The sequence below is a fragment of the Branchiostoma belcheri genome, unplaced genomic scaffold (assembly GCF_001625305.1).
Source record: "Branchiostoma belcheri isolate BF01 breed outbred unplaced genomic scaffold, Haploidv18h27 scaffold30, whole genome shotgun sequence".
NCBI lineage: Eukaryota > Metazoa > Chordata > Leptocardii > Amphioxiformes > Branchiostomatidae > Branchiostoma > Branchiostoma belcheri.
Genome location: NW_017803910.1, coordinates 2259602 through 2279066, shown reverse-complemented (window position 1 = coordinate 2279066; position 19465 = coordinate 2259602). Strand labels below are relative to the sequence as shown.

The 19465-nt window shown below is 39.6% G+C and overlaps 1 protein-coding gene across 1 annotated transcript; it reads right to left on the bottom strand.

Moving 5' to 3' along the window:
• Window positions 1-820: 820 nt before the first annotated feature.
• On the bottom strand, window positions 821-19136 carry LOC109474159. The gene is made up of 13 exons (XM_019774400.1): window positions 18975-19136; window positions 15680-15891; window positions 14927-15073; window positions 13939-14077; window positions 13506-13604; window positions 13186-13244; window positions 10942-11425; window positions 9719-9854; window positions 7027-7317; window positions 3712-4331; window positions 3361-3444; window positions 2285-2407; window positions 821-2132 (listed from the first exon to the last, which is right to left on the bottom strand). Exons 2-13 carry the CDS (start codon window positions 15881-15883, stop codon window positions 1936-1938), a joined length of 2583 nt encoding a protein of 860 aa, XP_019629959.1. The 5' UTR covers window positions 15884-15891; window positions 18975-19136; the 3' UTR covers window positions 821-1935.
• Window positions 19137-19465: the final 329 nt, after the last annotated feature.

Below are 19465 nucleotides of genomic sequence, written 5' to 3'. Positions count from 1 at the left end.
TCCAGGTAGGAAAATGCAACTTTGCGTTATGCGGTAAAAATGACCTAGAATATTGTCTATGTGAAGCGTAACCATTCCAAAGCGGCCTCGCTTCGCACGGTCTCAAAACGTGTCGCTTTCCATCTCTCGCTTAAAACTGAACGGATTTTTTTCAAATTTGACTGGTGTACTCGAGAAAGCTTACAAAGTTACTGTATGCATTCTTACGCTGATGTCATGTTTGATCATTGAGTTATTTCCACTTGAAATTTGAGTGATTAAAGCATAGATTTCTTACAACTCTTGCAAATAAAAGTGTTCCTTTCTCCCAAAAAAGCTGAGTATAGCTATTGAAAAGGAAGTGGCAATCCCACTAAAAGGTCCCCAACAGACCTATATAGAAGATTATGTCTGTTTCATAGTGTAAAACCCAAACTCTACCTAAATATGACGATGCTTCACATTTCTGTGGGATTCTTTCGTTTTGTGGTAAGGCTACATGTACACCAAACAGGCCTAGGCATCCTATGATAGCTCCAAATATTATGATTGGAGCCATGAAGTCAACATACTAGGTTGGGTCATATTTCAAACATCTTCCGTTTAGCTGCAGCCAATTCCAAGGAACAAATTTTAAATGGAGTTATTTGTCAGTAAAAAAAATAAAGCAGTAATATTTCCAAAGAAATTCTTTAATCAAAAATCAAGGATCAATATTCTAGTATACCACACTACTAGTAGTTAAAATGTTAGAACTAATCCTAGCAAACTACAATACAACATTACACAAAGTTGTTATGTAAGGAGCCTCAAAATTCATCCTAGCCAAGAGGAGTCGGCTCATTGCTTTGATTCCGAGACTGTCAGAAACGTGTACCTATCTCTCTGTGTGACATTCGTGCCTGGACATTGAAATGACCGTGGCCGAAAAATGAATCGACTTAGGTTAGAACATGTAAATCAGACACCAAAATCATCAAAAAGTCATATATAATACTGATCAGTTTAAAGGGTGATATGTCAGTGAAGCTACTCAATATTCTGGAGTGTGCAATATGCAGCACTGGTAAAGATGAATGCTTTAGTCAGTCTTGATAAACTGTCTCCCAGCTTCGTAACTCATATAACAAGTTGCCAAACAGGTACATTATAGTACTAAAGGTTAAGCCAAGTACATGTACATACATTACAACAATACATAGGAAATGTAACAAGGCATACTAATTGATGTAACTCAGTGACTTTGGTCTCTACCTTAGCACGACCAAAAAGTTATCTATTCTGTTGACAGAAAGCAGATTTACAATACCTCATTCACTCAACATTTTGCTACTTCTTCCATTAGGTGTGCTTTTCAAAAGAAACACCCCCCCCCGAAAAAAGCAATGTATCACCTGGCACATAAAGTACATGAAAACTGAAATCAGTATGATACTGATAAAAAAAATCATATCTGAAGGAATGAAGGAATAGCGTGTACAACTTACATGTACGTAAAATACCATATTAACAGTAAACCCACAACTTACTTGTTTGTCAAAAGCATTATCATAAATAACATCCTAACATATAATTTTGAAGTAAAATATACATGATTTTAAATGATGTTACATATTATGGTAATCATTGAAATAGCGTACATATGATAAAAGAACTCTTATGCCACCTACTCTGATAAGTGGTGCTCAACATATAAATACATGATCATAACAAACGGAATGTCATTGTGAAGTTTGCTAAATAAGCTTTCCAATGATATGCAGTATAATGCACTTCAAATTTCAGTATTCACAGAGAAAGTTCCCCCCCCTGAAAAAAGCAATGTATCACCTGGCACATAAAGTACATGAAAACTGAAATCAATTATATGATACTGATTAAAAAAAACTGATTAAAAAAATCACATTTGAAGGAATGAAGGAAAAGATTAATCACAATAATCAAACAATATTCAATCTACGAACATATCTTATCAGCTATAGTCTGGTTTTTGTACCACAGGAACAGCTTTGCCTGGCCCATAAAGTTGGTGGGTGTCATATAGGACAACTGTCCCTTCAACTTTTTCAGCGTAGAATTACACTGTTCAACTGCCTGAGAATTGATGCTGTCATACTGGGGATATGATGATAGCCGGTACCCCACTGAGCAACCTGTCAAATGGGTGGGTGACAAAATGAAAAGACATGTAAAAATCTTACCTATACTGTACAAAACATGGCAAGAAATGATTTGTTTAAAACACTGAATGTATCATATTGGCTTGTCAAAGAACACTGAACAAAGCTGGAGAAACATGTATTACCTTTGTGGTTCTTCCAGTGAAGGCGGTCTACCAGGAACCAAGTGTTCTTAAACAGTAGAGGATCCCGGTTTAGACAGTAGTTGTGCAGGTTGCAACTGTTGTCATAGATGACAGTGTCTGGAACTGAAGAAAACCTGGAATTACTACTCATTGTTTTTTTTTTTAACATCATGATTACTTACTAGAAGCATTATCTTTCCAGTATCATCAATTAAAAACATAATTGAAATTAGTGAATAAAGAAACTAGTAGACTACCACAAGCCCACACCTTCACCAAATGTAATTTTCTCATCTGTTATGTTATGTCAGGTTTTTGGTCATTTTGCCAGTGGATCGTTCTATCGCAATAGGAGTGTCCGACCTAGTATTGAATACAAGTCGATCTGAGTAGTTTAGTATTTGAAATACACAAATTATGACTAAAACAATCTACAACTGTTTTTATGTCCTTATGCGACTTGCTTCAAAGCGGTAGTGTTTCAAAGTCAAAACTGAATTTTCATCATGCCCTTCAACATCCCAAAGAAGCGTGGAATTTTTCACTCTCTTATCAGAGTGAACGAACTGGAACAAACTTACCATTATCAACACAAAAACTCTGTCCATTCCTGTGGTATTTATAGGCACATGCACCCATGCACAATGTTGCAACAATGATTTTTCAAACTAGCCCGGAATTAGCAGTAGTTTGGAATTAGGGCACCCCCCATTATGGAAAAGATTACATAATTTGCAATACAACATAATCTGCAAAATCCATGCTTGACCCAAATATGTATGAAGCCCTTAAGTTACAAATACTAGCATAGAACATGGCCTAATGAACACCAGGGTTGGCAGTAACCTTGGAGTAACCTTAACAGTTTAAGGCCACGTCTAGCATTAAGCACAGACCATGTCATAGTTATTGACTTACAGTACTCCTGACCAAGCCCTGAATACTTTCTAATGTTTTCTGTGAAAAAATGTTGCAAATGCACTGCCATCAGCAATAATCAGTGGTCATCAATGCTGTGAAGCAGACATAATAGGCTATAGACTGACAGTTATAAAACTAAATATAATGAAAATTACCATTTTGGAACCTTGTACGCATGACTGTAAATGGCGTATTTGGCGACTCGTGTCTCAACATCACCTCAAATCCATAGTTGATCCCTAAATGAAACACAGAAAGTCATAACAATTTTAGGTAGTAATAACCTAATGATATGTACTAAAGGAATGTAAGATGGGAAGCAAAATATGAGACCATCCATAATTTTATACATGTAACTTTCATCATTCCACTATGAAATCCAATAATAATTCTTAGTCATGCATTACAATGAGATTAAAAATAAATACATGTCTGCATAAACATCAAAATAGTACAATAGATGAAAAAAAAAAACAGATGGTAACAAAATAAAAAGCACATCCTACCATGTTCACAATGCAGCAGGAAAAGTCCTGGAAGGAGGGATGGGTGGCCACCAGATGACTTCCTGCAAACTTTTCCACTTGCACCCTTCTTTCCATCCGCCAGGTACTTCCCCCTGTCCCGAACACGTGGCAACGCTGGAAAGAATGACAATTCTTCCATTCCATCTGCTTCAGACGAGAGGTGGTCGGAGACTGGCTGCTTACTCGCGAATGGGCTCTCTGCCACAACAAGCAGGTCTTGTAGTAGTGGCCGTAGATCTTCTGGCACACAGCAGCCCTCTGTCTGTTTCATGACTTCAAACAAGGCAGGGATTTGGTGCTGCAGATACGTCATGTTCTCTATAGAGTCTGAAACTCCCACGCCGTTGCTGATGTTACTGATAAAGTCATGCAATTTCTCAGAGGGATGCAGCACCCCGCAGATAGGTGATTTTTGGGCCAGTATGGTGAGGAAAGGTTTTAAATATTCTGGTATTGGCTTCTTCAGCAGGGTGGCAAGTGAGAGGGGGACATTCTTTAGCAGTTCATCCATTGCTGGTGGAGTCAGTCCATCGTTGAGGAATTCCAGCAAAAGCTGACGGCCCCGTGCTGTCTTGACAAACACCCTTTCTTGGTAACTAGTATATGGGTCAAAAATAATTCATAAAGTTAGTATTGCCCTCAGAGACTTCATTATAGAAACCCCTCAGTGGGCGGGACTGACACTATACACAACTTACATTGTAAACTTGCTCTGTTCATGGGTTAATATCTGTTACTTATTCCTGTATTCAAGTGCATATAAGTAACACTTGTGGGTAAGACTGGTATCACTCACCTAGTTGGCAACTATAGTCAAGGCTACAACTGTGACAGCAGTGTTACATTTACAACTTCTGAACTAGTCTCATGACTTCTACAACTACACTCATGGCTTTGAACTAGTGTCGGTTCAGAACTACAAGTACTATCAAGGCTATATAGCTACCACACACCTTTTTTTCTACTTCTTGTCTCTCTTGACTATCTCGGGAACACAAAATTTCTTATTTCTTCCAATTCAGGCAAAAATTGATAAGTCCACTGATGTCATCTATAAAATTTGTAGCCTTTATGGTCTCTGAAAAGTGAACTATTTCAGGGATACAAATTTTTGTAATTTTCAACCCCCTAATTCAGGCTCCCTAATTTGTATAACTTGACATTATTGTTTTTTTTAAATCTTTTTTTAGGCCACACCAATTTAATTTGTTGGTTCTCGGATTCGCCTCTTCATTTTTTCCTGATTTGCAAAAAAATAAAAAATTTCAGAATCAACTGCAAAATGCTCATATTTTGCCCTGAACAGTTGGAAACAGTCCTTTTCATCCTAGTCGTTACAGTTATTCCATCTTTCAATGCAGTGGTATCATTAGAAGTTCAAAATTCATTCTTTAAATTTTGAACCAGCCTTTTGTGCTGACTTCATACCTCCTATCGTAGCATTTGGGGCTATAATAGGATGCCTAGATCTGTTTTTATTTTTATTTTTTTCGCCCTGTCGCTTCATATTTTTCCTGAAAAAATCCGAGAACCAACAAATTAAATTGGTGTGGCCTTATTTAAGTTTTCTTTCAAATAAATGAACAAGAAAGCATGGCAAATTCATAACGGACACATGTAGAACAAATAATAATAAACCCTGGAACAGAAATGTCAACAGACCGTTTAGCAACCCCATTGCCAATAGTCATAATTCTTTTGACAAAAACATATCATTCAATCTTCAGAATAGATCACAAATTACCTTTTATCTATTACAATTACCTTCTACATGTACCTATCTTTAACCAGAAAATACAGTATTAAAATTTCCCCATTTTCCCTTATGCTTATGTATCTTGCCTGTATGCAATGTTCAATTCTAGTTTGTAAATATACGAAACAAAGGATTTAAAAGCAGACAGATTTAAAGAATATTTCTTATGTCTAAAAACAAATATCTTCCCAAGAAGAATGATGACATTGGACAGAATGGGGCAATGGTCACCTGAAGTACCAAAAATTATATTGAGCGCATTAATATGCAAATGATTATTTGTTATTTCAAAGAACCAGTTGTCCACCTGACCCCAGAAATTTGCAGTTATTGGACAGTCCCAGAACAGGTGGACAACTGTTGCTTCTTCCTCTTTACAAAGGCTACATAAGGGGGAGTCTATCAAACCCCATATATACAATATTTTGTTACATGGTAGAAATTTGAATAGCAATTTATAATGAAACATGCGGGTATTGGAATAAATCGAAATTTTATCTACATTATTGTTTGTCAATATTACATATAGGAGCCCTGTACTGCAGAAGCGGGTATTATGACTCATCAAAGAATAAATTGTTATGCTCAGCTGGAATCCACTTTGCTGTGTTATATTTACCATAACTTCCTGAAAATAGCTCAGGACAGACTGAACTGGAGAACTTTGTTGCTGCCTGAGTCTTCTAGTAAAAACCCCAGAAATCCTAGAGTTCAATGCACAAGTTTGATGTGTTGATGGAAAAGGTCAATCAAAAAGTGCTAAAATCTCTGTACAGGGGTTTCATGTAGGTTTTAAATGTAAAGGTCACGAATAAGCAATAGACCAGTTTACCCTTCACTGATTGCATGAACTGCTTACATTACAGGAGGTAATCTCCAAGCAGATCCCTTTCGGTGGCAAAAAGACAGTATCTGTTTCGAACACCTCGGTCAAACTCATTGCGGGAAATCTAAGAGCAGCAAACTGAGTTTATGTCTACTTGATAAGTACTCCTTGTTTTACCAGTGAAATTGAATTTGTGACATTGGAGGCAATTTCAAGTTAACTAAAGATGTTTTGTCATTCTTGTATTTGTTTATGAAGGTTATTAACACGCAGTTGTTACCTGGTGGGGGTAGCGACAAAAAAAAAAAAGATCATTCCCCCACAACCTCTGCTTGCAGAGTATCTCCTTGTGTCATCCCCCCGTGCAGATTTAATGACGTGTGATCTGAAAGTTCTTGACCTGGGCCTGTACAAAGAGTCTAAAGCTTATTGATACTTTGATGAAAGATGGCAGTCTTGTTTCTTTACACCCACCCTCACCACCACATGATTCTGGTATCTGAGAGAACAATGCAGACTATCACAGTGATCTGCCATGGTTCAAAAATGGCATTGTATTAAAAATGTCCCCCCCCCCCAAACCACCACCCACGCTAACACCCCCCCCCCCCACGGTCATGCCCCCGCCCTGTGATGCAAGCAGTTCTTGCAATCCCTGAGAGGTAAATAGGTCTATTCAGGAACCACAAATAAATCTATATATTATACTTATCTGCCAGAGTTTTGAACCTCTCCTTTGGCTGCGACATCTTGCTGCGACATGTGATCCCATGGCAGCAGCTCTCTGCGGAAGCTGAGAGCTGTGCCATCACATATCACAACTTTCGGTTCCGGACCGCACTCTGGACACTGAAACCCACTGTCATAATTGATGTCCAAGAGCTTCAGAAAACTATACCAAGCCTGACGGAACTTGTTATAGGTCAGCCGGGTGTGGAAGTCGAGAAAACCCGCATCTCTCAGGTGTTTGCACAAGGTTTGGTGGTACCCAAACAGCGTCATTCTGAAATTGACAGCAGGTCTATCAGTACAAAAAAGGAATTCAAATCATATAATATTCATACGCATCTATTAGAAAAAATAATGGGTGCACATTGGAGCTACCGGTATGCATATAAGTCAGGTGAACCTTATAATAATATGTACAAAGGTTACCTACAGCAAAAGTGCAACATTGCAAATGTTGTGTGTAAGTACAAACAGTTAGTTGTATTACTTGTTACCTCCGGGAAGGAGACATCCTTCGCGGAAGGGTATTAGGATAGATTGGGATTTTCATGTTCGCAGCTGTTTCTCGCTTTTCTCGCGTTGGGGTGGACAGATTTATTTTGGACTCGGTATATGTTTCCTATCAGACTGTACATGATGCACATTCCTTTGCTTTTATTGTACTGTATATGTGCTTTCAGGCTTGAAAATTAACGGTGCACACACCAGTTCTTCCGCGACAGGGGTCCACTGTAGTGCGCGGATAAAAAGTGACGAAGGGGTTCCGGTGGTTCATGTTTGAGTTTACATTTCTCATAATCTGCTGCAAAATGGTATTAACTACTAACATGGCTGGAAAGTGTAAGAAGTGGCGTGTTTTGGGTGAAAATTGATTTCGGGCCCGAGGCTTACTTCCGGGTGTCCTTCCGCCTTCAGCGCGGTGCTTCGGTTTGACCTACATATGCGTTGTATGCGTTCTGGGGGTGCTGTCGCTATGCCTCGCGCGACAGGCTATTGTGATAATCTCAGTGTTAGGATTTTCTTTATACTTTTCTTAATAATACATAAGGGTTTTCTCTTTCCAACCATATAAGTCATATTAGTGGCTAAAATCTGGGTGATGGGTCTAATTCCACGTGAAAATGGCCAATTTTTGGCATTATTTTTCATCGAAAAATTCTTTTTCCCCCTAAAATTTACAAAAAAGTGAGAGGTGAAAGAAATTGAAATTCTATCGTTCTCATAGCTAGAGCGATATCCTTCATTTGCAAACACAGTGTTTTGGCTCAAGAGGTATTTCCTGAAAGAGACGGTCGCTAGAGTTGAGGGTATGCAGAATCGAATTAAGACCCAAAATAAACTGGGGTGTGCCCCCTTAAGAGTTTTGTCAGCCCGCGGACACCCCTTCGACCCTAAAAATGGTCACGAGTGTTGAATGCGGGTCTCGGATATATCTGGGATCACAGTACATGTCCTGTGTGCGGGTCCCGGATATATTCGGGATTGGGGTATTTCTCGGGCGAAAGCAGCCGCGTTGCCGAACATGGAAGTGATTCCGCGCCGCTAGCGGCCAGAAGGGGTCAGGTGTCAAATTGCATTACGTACGTAATTCCCCTGTTAGATTTTCTCCGGCTGTCGCCACCGAGAACTTCCTTTTTGTTTGTAGTTTTTCGGTGATAAATTTCTGATTTTTGTCGCGAAATGTCCGGATTTACGCTCCAGAAAGGAGAATACCGTCCATGTGATAGGTATATTAGCCTTTCAGCTGAATAGTCATTTCAGCACCCAGGACAGTCTGTAGACATAAAATTCACCGGTAGTAATATCTTGATTCCTTTTTATTCAATGAAAGTAATATTTATGTTGTTGTATTAGAATTCGCCAGGAGCTGTATATTCCAATTGAAAGTGATTTTATGTGTACTTGAGTGTATTGTATTCAAATCATAGTGGAAAATGTGTACAGTATTTTATCAAAATAGAATATTCAAACTCTCTATATGCCAATAGTTGAAAAACCCCTTCATACTAACGCACAAAATGTATAATGTAGGGGATTCCAATCAAAGGTCATATCATCACTTCAAAGAAAAAACACATTTGTTGCATACGATTTTGTTGTTCAAAAAGACCACACGAGCAAACGTCAGCTTTTGTAAAAGTATTTTTTTTTATTTCTTACTTTTTATAATTGTTAACATCTTACTTAAGTTTGCCATATGCCAGAAATGAACTGCACAAAAAACGCAGGAAAATGGTATCATAAGTTATTTGTGTGAATATGCTTTTGGAAAAGTCATAGCCTCTACTGGGCTTCTGGAGGTGGCTGGAAAGAGTATGAAATAGGCCTAATAGAGAGATCTAAATATCATTGGCACAAGTAATGTTATAAGCAGACTGCATCTAAATTCACACTTTTTAGCATTGCTACAATTCAAGTCAACATGCTGACCACCTCTTTGAGACAATGTCACGCAAGGAGCTATTCCCATTTTGGCCTCGGGCCAGATTTTTTCAAAAGCTTTCTTGTTTGAGCATACATAACACAGCAGATCTACCCTTTTTAGGTACAGTGCTTTGCTTTTGTAACAAGTTTTTGGTGTATCGTACAAGAACCCTTTGATAGCTAAAGACATCTCAACTTGCACACAGACAAATCAAAAGGAAACACATAGTTCAGCAGAAGGTAACACCTACCCAGTTTGGAGAAAATGGTACATGTAGTCCCTCAGAACTTCATGGGACACCAGGAATGTTCCCATGTTGAGGATGGCCTCTTTCTTTCCGTCAAAATGGACACTGCTGTTGCAGGTAGGGCATGTCTTGTAATACACTGTGGATCACAAGACATAATCAAATGAATGAATAACTCATTTTTCAAACATTTAATCAAAAAAAGAATGTTTGAGAGAACACTGAGATGGCTTGAATATGATCATATTACTCATCATCTTCATATTACTGCAAAAATGTGAATAATAGTGGGAACAAATACTAATTTTACATAGCACCAATATTCATGTGGGATAGACTAAAAGACTATACAGAGTATACTAGTAGTATAGAGTCTATGTCCTTGGATTTAGTCCCATGCAAGGGAAGGATGTATTCGTGAATAGTTTCATTAGGTTGGTACATGTAAGTCACTAAGCAAAGCTACTCTTATTCCCACAACCAAGTGTTTTATTCAGTGCATTGTAGATATACATGTAGTTCCCTATAACCACGTTTATGTGTAGATATGTAAATATTGTATGCTTGGGAATGCATTTATAGCAGCAACACCTGTGCTGCAGTGCAATGTGAACCAGTCAGAATTGCCCTGAGGAAGGTGACAGACGGTCACCAAAACATTGACTGTAAAAGCAGTCTCTTTACTTGGAAGGATGCACTCTAGCTAACATAGCCTTTGTTGATTATTCACGAAGAAATCATCGCCAGTGATTGCCTGACAAACAGATATAATTGAAAATGGTGAAATTGTATACCAAGTAATGCTTAACTCTCCTTTCAATTGACACAAAGTTTTTTCTTTGTTTAACCCTTGTCCTGCTGGCAATTTTTGCACAATATTTTCAAATAATTTGAAGTCTTGATCAGGTCACAGACCCTTGCCTTTTTTTGGCCCGTGGTGGCGTAGTTAATGCCACGTTCATTGCATTTCGCTGCGGTGTGATGCATTGCACGAGAAACGATGCCCCAAATTATACATATACAGGGCACTATACAGCTGGTACTATATGTGCAACCCATATATATATGGGTCCCGCAGGACAAGGGATGTATTAAAATCCCCAAGTGAAAATCATATAATAACAATAAACAATGCATCAAAGTGTACTACAGAAATTTCAATTCCATAAAATAGCATTAGCGGTCCACACATCCAGTATTCCCCATCATCAGAGGAGTATACAAACCTTTGGAAGAAAACATGAAACTTCTGGTGAATAGTGGAAGGGTCATCTCTCCATCTTCATCCCCAACCTCGAGATCTGAGGTGCAGTTTGGGCAGACTTTCTCATCAGATGTGAATGTGATTGTGTTGTCATGGCAAAACTGATGAGGGTTGTATCCAGGTGAGTTTGTATACTGACCGGGTATGACATTGAAATTGATTGTTTCTGAAGACAGGCAGACTGTACGGCTGACGGAACTCGAAACTTTGTTGGCAGTTTGAATCAAGTCATTCAATTCCTGAAGTGTAATGTCACACAAGTTGTTGTCATCCTCCAAAAGTTTTTTCAGGTCACTGACATGGCTACAAGAATGTACTCCATGCTCACATGTTAGGCATGCCATGTTCTTACTGCAGTGCACTATGCCATAACTGTTTGTACGAGAGGAATCAATTCCACTTTTGATGCAGTACATCCCATCTCCAAAGACCTTGAATACGTCTGCCTGAAAACAAAATGAAAATTACATTTACTTATAATCATGTCAGAGCTAGTGGCATTCATTTGCAAGAATGTTTGTGGATATGACAAGTTTGTTTGTTTTAGGAATCAATACAATGTCTGGCATGTCACTGACTTTTGAAGGAAAATATATCACAAAATAAACATTGCATTTGTTAAGCATTACATTTCAACATGTGTTCCAGGTACATTGACATACAAAGTTGTAAGCAGGTCAACACAGCAAACTCTCTAAAAAATTTACAGTCACTTTCTGGATTGAACATGTGTGGTGGTGAATAATGAAAAAGTATATATTGCAGTGTTTCATTAGATTTTCAGCAAACAGTTCAGGTAGAATTGAACTTTTCCAACTTAGAGACTGTTTCATGATAATTTGGTGTTTGCTGACGTGACAATAATTATCTACTTCATGTCAGCAATAAGGCTTAAAAATCACCGTTTCTCTCAGAAAACATAAAATAAAAACAGACTTTGGTACCCTCTGATAGCCCCAAAACCATGATACGCTCTATGAAGTCAACAGACCAGGCTGGTTTGTAATTCAGACAAAGAAATTTTAACTTGGCATTGGATGGCATAGTGGTATAGAGTTTAGAGACTATAAAATGGCGAGAACCGAAGTTGTACCCAGACATTCACCCCCACGTTGTGCCCTTGGGAAAGGCAATTTACACGACTTTCCTCACTTCACCCAGGTGTGAATGGGTATGTAACTTAAATTGGGGAAAGTCCTATTGAGGTCACCTGGTAGCACGAAATGGCACAAATGATATAAGGATTAATGGCTCAAGATATGCTCATGCACAGAAGTCTTTTTGATTATCAAACACCAGAACTGATGCCAATCCAATTGTTAATTTACTGTAGCATTTTCTTCAGAGGATGTCCAACCATAAAATCAATTCAGTGTGGCCTTAGCTTGCACTATTGTTTACTGATTTTTTTTAACCCCATGAAGAAGCTTCAAAGACCTTCGCCGAGTTTCAAAATTGACATGGTTTTGTATGTTCACAACTGTAACTCACGATTCCTTGTTGCATGGGAACATAGTTTGGCATTTAATATCTATTTCAACTTTATTTACATATCAACAATGATAATAATTGTAACAAAAAATGCTAATAACAATAATTGTAAGAATTTCAACTGCTCAATATTCCTGTCATTTCAAACTTGACAACAATATCAGCATGCAAAATAGCTGGTTGCCCAGTTGCCCCAGGCAAGCAAATTTTACTTGGGGCAACCTATTTTTTGAACCTAGGTAGCTCAGTGTGCTTCCTGAATTTTAAGAATGCCCCCCCCCCAAGAAATCATGCCCACTTGGCTTGCACTACTGTATCCGGCAGATGCTTTTTAATTTTAGGTATTAATGGCTATTACTAGTATCAGTTCACTAAAGGCTGTTAGAAATATTGTCAAAGGCTTATGTATGTAACATTACTTAATTTGAGGAAAGTAGTAACTTATAGGTGGGGCAACCCAAAATTCTGATGGGCAACCTAATTTTTGCTGGGCAACCTGGTTCAAAAAAGTATTTTGTACACTGAATATATTGGGTTCATCAACAAGAAATCCTCACAAAAACGTGTAGTCGGTACATGTTGTAGTAGGTTCAGTGTGGGTTGACATACCAGCTCAACACAAATTGTACCTGGCACACTCAATTGCGTTATGCAGGTAATGGACATCTCATTTCGAGAAAGATTTATATTATAAGAAGAAAAACTAAAAAATTACCTGATGAGCAGCAGGTGCAGTCTCCTCTGCAAAACAGGATGGGATGGTGTAGTTGTGATCTATAATAGGAAATACAAAAGATCAGCAACAAAAATAAAATCAATGTGTCTTTTTACTAATGGTGTGCTCAAAAAAATATAAAACAGATAGACAGATGTTTTTCATTTTACAGATTTTAAAAGTTTTGTCTCAAAAGATCCATATTCACATGCATAAGCAAGCTAGAGCTACCCACTACTTCCTATTGTAGCAGCATTTGATGACATCATGACGTCATTTGTAATGAGACGAATACAATACAGTTTCAACATTGTACATACCACCATCATCTATGCTTGGTGCGATGTCATTTTGCCGGTCAAAGTCATCCACGATGTGTTCTGTTGCCTTTATGTGGATGCAGTAATTGTCTAATATCCCTATAAAAAGATAGGAAAGGTTCTGTTGGCAACAAAAAACTAATAAGAAAAGTTTTACACAGTGCAGATTCTCATGATACTAATACATGTAATAGTAATACAGAAATCTGACAAAGTCTAGTTTAGTATCATACCAAGCATTTTTCTTACCTCATTGATCACACATTGAGCATCATACAGTCAACTATGCAAACAGACGCAATGAAAGACGTTTGTGTCTGAACATAACATTGTTTCTTTTTTAGTGATTTACATAATGAAACAGAATTTAAGAACATTAAGACCATCGTAAATACTGGTATACGATTGCATAGAAACAAATAATGTATCTTACCTGATGCACCATCAACAATTCTGGTGGACAATGACTGCATAAGTTCCTGTTCTCGTTTTGAACAAGAACAGCAGTAGACCCACTGGCAGGTAGCGTTGATGGCTTTAGCACACCTCTGCACAAAGTGGTACTTGTTCACCTGAAATCAACAGACAGGTCTCAGGAGAGTTTGTTTTTATGCAAAAGAAATGTTTTTCAGCCTGCAAATATCCAATACAGGGTTGCCCAATGAACCGAGCTCATTTACTTGCAAGGGTCTCCAATGATGGACCCACCATAATTAAGCTGCACAGAAATGACACACTGGGACAATGGCAAGAGGCTACTGAAGGTCAGACAACAGGAGTGTGATATTACTAGGTGTATTAACTATTCAAACTATAGTAAAATGGACTGAAGGTGAAACTGTTAAGTGCTGGATAAACTGTATGGCTGGAATATAGGAGAGACCAAGCCAGTGCCCCTTTACCATTTCCAATCAGCCTAAACAAGGGCAAGAAAGTAACATAATATATAACCAATGTCAGCTCATGGCATCCCATACTTGCAAGCTTAATTTGTGTGGATGATTAATAGAAATACCCCAATATCTAATGTGGCTCAATGGAGAGATGTCATCCCAGGATGCAAGTAAGGTCAACCTCTTTCAAGATTGACTGAGGAGATTGCATATCATTTTTGGATTGTTAAAAATATTTATGAAGCTGAAACAAAGTCAATGTTCTCAAACACATTTGAATGATCATTGAATGTTGATGATTTGAAATATTATAACACATTTGTTTGTGCAATCAAAATAATCAAGATAACATTATATTCTAAAGGTACATCAAATACAAGATAAACATCAAGGGACACAGGAAGTGAATCAATATGCATCCTTTGAAAACCTCTTAATAATTGTATTGGAAAAGCTGCATTCAAGGCATGAACAATGCTATTATAATAATTCACACAAATTAAAATTAGCAAGAGAGTAATTTCTTACCATCAATTTTGATTGATCTTCATGGAAATCAGGCAGCACAAATACGGTTGCATGTGGATCACACATGGTGACAGCCGAGTGTTGTCGCAGCTGTGACACATACGATGTAATGTTCCCAAGCGGAATACTTGAGAGCACAGCAAAGTCCTGTATGTCAAAACATAAAATAAATGTCATACAACAAAAATACATTAATGACTTCATTAATCTGCTACCATCATTATGACAATAGTTAAACACGCAGACATACCTGGACTAATGTTAAGGTAAATAGCCTGCATTAATATCATACCAGTAGAACCATGATGTGCTTTGATCACAATACTCAGCTGTCAAGGTTAGTAAATTTGATTAAGACAGAACTGGAAAGGCAGACATTTACTACAGAGCATTATAGTAATAGCATGTTTCACCCAATCTTCTTGCACATTTCAAAATCCAATCTCAGAAAGCCAGCCCAAAAAACAACACACAGAAATTCTTGTAACTGTTGCCATGATGTATCAAAAACCTCAAACTCGTCAAAGATCAATGTACAATGAAACTATGGTGGATTTGCTAAAAAAGGGTAAAAAGTTTGGAGTATGTGTAGAATAGTATAGTAGGCTTTTAAATTTTACCATTTACTAGTTACTAATACTACCCTTCTCAGTCTTGAGAATAATCAATTATCTTATAAATATTGGAATTACGTTTACCATGATTTAATTCAGAAAAAAAGAAACGATATCTCAAACACAAAAATTAACTTACAGGCATGTCAGCCACATCTGGTCGCACATTTGGTTCCAAAGTACCCATCTCCTGGTCTCTGTTGGCAACATGGTCAGTATTTCTGCATCGTCCTTCTCCCTGTGATGTGGTGGATGTGGATGTTCCTGAAGCACCTTTTTTCTTTGTTGGTACTTGGCTGAAGTCATACCGAGGACCACCCCTCCAGACCACCCTGCGCTTCATCCCCAGCCCTGCAACAAAGTCATCATATACATGTGTATCCTTGAAAGACAGCAAACATTTCACATTGGTTAGCCAGAGGAAAATGATGACAGGAAGTAATATTTACAAAACTAAAAGCTATATTATATTTCAAGATTCAAGATCACTTTATTGAACATTGCAGTGTATCACTGAATTGCGTCCAATTTACAAACTTTAAAAACAATTCAATACTTACAGACAGTATTTTACATACCCCAGACCTAAGAGCCATGCATATATTACCTGTACAGTGCCTTATCTGGTCCCCAGACCTAAGAGCTGCAGAAATATTACCTGTACGGTGCCTTTTCTGGTCCCCAGACCTAAGAGCCACGCATATATTACCTGTACGGTGCCTTTTCTGGTCCCCAGACCTAAGAGCCACGCATATATTACCTGTACAGAGCCTTACCTGGTCCCCAGACCTAAGAGCCACGCATATATTACCTGTACGGTGCCTTACCTGGTCCCCAGACCTAAGAGCCACGCATATATTACCTGTACGGTGCCTTGTACCTGGTCCCCAGACCTAAGAGCCGCGCAAATATTACCTGTACGGTGCCTTAACTGGTTCCCAGACCTAAGAGCCGCCCAATTATTACCTGACCTGTACGGTGCCTTACCTGGTCCCCAGACCTAAGAGCCACGCATATATTACCTGTACGGTGCCTTACCTGGTCCCCAGACCTAAGAGCCACGCATATATTACCTGTACAGAGCCTTACCTGGTCCCCAGACCTAAGAGCCACGCATATATTACCTGTACAGTGCCTTACCTGGTCCCCAGACCTAAGAGCCGCGCATATATTACCTGTACTGTGCCTTAACTGGTCCCCAGACCTAAGAGTCACGCATATATTACCTGTACGGTGCCTTTCCTGGTCCCAAGATTTAAGAACCATGCAAATATTACCTGTACGGTGCCTTTCCTGGTCCCCAGACCTAAGAGCCGCACAATTATTACCTGTACGGTGCCTTACCTGGTCCCAAGATTTAAGAACCATGCAATTATTACCTGTACGGTGCCTTACCTGGCCCCCAGACCTAAGAGCCGCGCATATATTACCTGTACAGTGCCTAACCTGGTCCCCAGACCTAAGAGCCGCGCATATATTACCTGTACGGTGCTTTACCTGGTCCCCAGACCTAAGAGCCGCGCAATTATTACCTGTACGGTGCCTTTCCTGGTCCCCAGACCTAAGAGCCGCGCATATATTACCTGTACAGTGCTTTACCTGGTCCCCAGACCTAAGAGCCGCGCAAATATCACCTGTACGGTGCCTTACCTGGTCCCCAGACCTAAGAGCCGCGCATATTTTACCTGTATGTTGCCTTACCTGGTCCCCAGACCTAAGAGCCACGCATATATTACCTGTACGGTGCCTTACCTGGTCCCCAGAGCTAAGAGCCACGCATATATTACCTGTACGGTGCCTTAACTGGTCCCCAGACCTAAGAGCCGCCCAATTATTACCTGTATGGTGCCTTATCTGGTCCCCAGACCTAAGAGCCACGCATATATTACCTGTACGGTGCCTTACCTGGTCCCAAGATTTAAGAACCATGCAAATATTACCTGTACGGTGCCTTACCTGGTCCCCAGACCTAAGAGCCACGCGTATATTACCTGTACGGTGCCTTACCTGATCCCAAGATTTAAGAACCATGCAATTATTACCTGTACGGTGCCTAACCTGGCCCCCAGACCTAAGAGCCGCGCATATATTACCTGTACAGTGCCTAACCTGGTCCCCAGACCTAAGAGCCGCGCATATATTACCTTTACAGTGCCTTACGTGGTCCCCAGACCTAAGAGCCGCGGAAATATTACCTGTACGGTGCCTTACCTGGTCCCCAGACCTAAGAGCCGCGCAATTATTACCTGTACGGTGCCTTACCTGGTCCCCAGACCTAAGAGCCGCGCAAATATTACCTGCACGGTGCCTTAACTGGTCCCCAGACCTAAGAGCCGCCCAATTATTACCTGTACGGTGCCTTACCTGGTCCTCAGACCTAAGAGCCACGCATATATTACCTGTACGGTGCCTTACCTGAGCTTCTTACCTGGTCCTCAGACCTAAGAGCCGCACATATTTTACGTGTACGGTGACTAAACTGGTCCCAAGATCTAAGAACCATGCAATTATTACCTGTACAGTGCCTTACCTGGTCCCCAGACCTAAGAGCTGTGTATATATAATAATTATATTAAGTTACCTGTATGGTGCCTTATCCTCAGACCTAACAGCTGCGCAAATATTACCTCTATGGTGCTTTATCTGGTCCCCAGACCTAAGAGCCGTGCAAATATAATATCACCAGGGTCTATATCGCCACCTTGAGAAACAGAGTGCTTAAAGATATTTTTACTGCAACATGCATAGTATGTATATTTGATGTGTGAAGGAGCGCATACCAAAAGTATGTTTCTCAAGGTGGCGATATTACCCTGGTGATATTATGGACACAGATGTTACCTCTCTCTTATCTGGTCCCCAGACGGTAGACCCAAGAGCCGCGCAAATATTTCCTGTACGGTGACGTGTATCCTGCCTAAGCTGGTCTCCAAAGTCAAGAGCCCCTCAAACTTAGTGTTTGGTCCGTTACTTACCTGGAGTGGTCCTCAGACCTTCATACTTTTATATAAACATAATATTTTCAAGTTATACGCTTCAAAATTTACATCACATGCTAATCCTTGAAGCAAGCACCGTGTGCCCGGGCCCACTAGGACCTAACTGGTACGTACGTGTGAATGCCTTGCCTCTCGTCTTAGTGTGAATTGCCCTTGAGTGACGATGACTGATTCGTGGCAACATAAAGCTCTTTACAGACTTCCCTAATCTTATTTACACCATTAGTAACTTAGTATATATTTTAAATGAGCCTGGCCGTCGAAGAAGTTCGTCATCAGAAAACGATCAGATTTTGGAAATCATTTTATGGAAAGTTAACGGCCAATCTGGACCTCAAAACGGACCGAAAGAGGCTCACCTAAAATCAACGTCAACCTGCATATGTTTACCCATTACACAATCACACGGCTTTAAAGACATAATGGATGTCTTACCTTACGTGAGTCGGTCCGAAATTACCCGATTGCGGACAAACAGAGCTTCCAACGTGCAATATTTACCGGTATGGAGACCCCCACACCCTGCCCACACCTCCCACCGACGAAACTGCGCTATTCCTGCAGCATGTATATTTGCACCAATAGGATTTAAGCATTTTAGTATCCTGACCAATAGCAGCATGGCTCTTCATCGTGGCTGCTCTGTGGAAATTTCGACTGGCGATACCTCACATGGATAGTGAGCGGGAAGTTTCTGGAGTTTTGATAAACAGCGTCAAACGTTTTGGTAAGTTTCAGTGTAAATTCTGCTTTCTGACTTAATGTTTTGTTGTTTCATTGAACACTCTAGCAGCACTAACGCTGTTGGTTTCCTTAATTTTGTCCAAACTAACCGCGGTTAACGCGCGGTTCTAGCTTGCTGTGTGTGTTTGTGTGTAGTGGGAGGGGGGCAAAAATATATGCAAGATAATATTTTGCAGATTTGA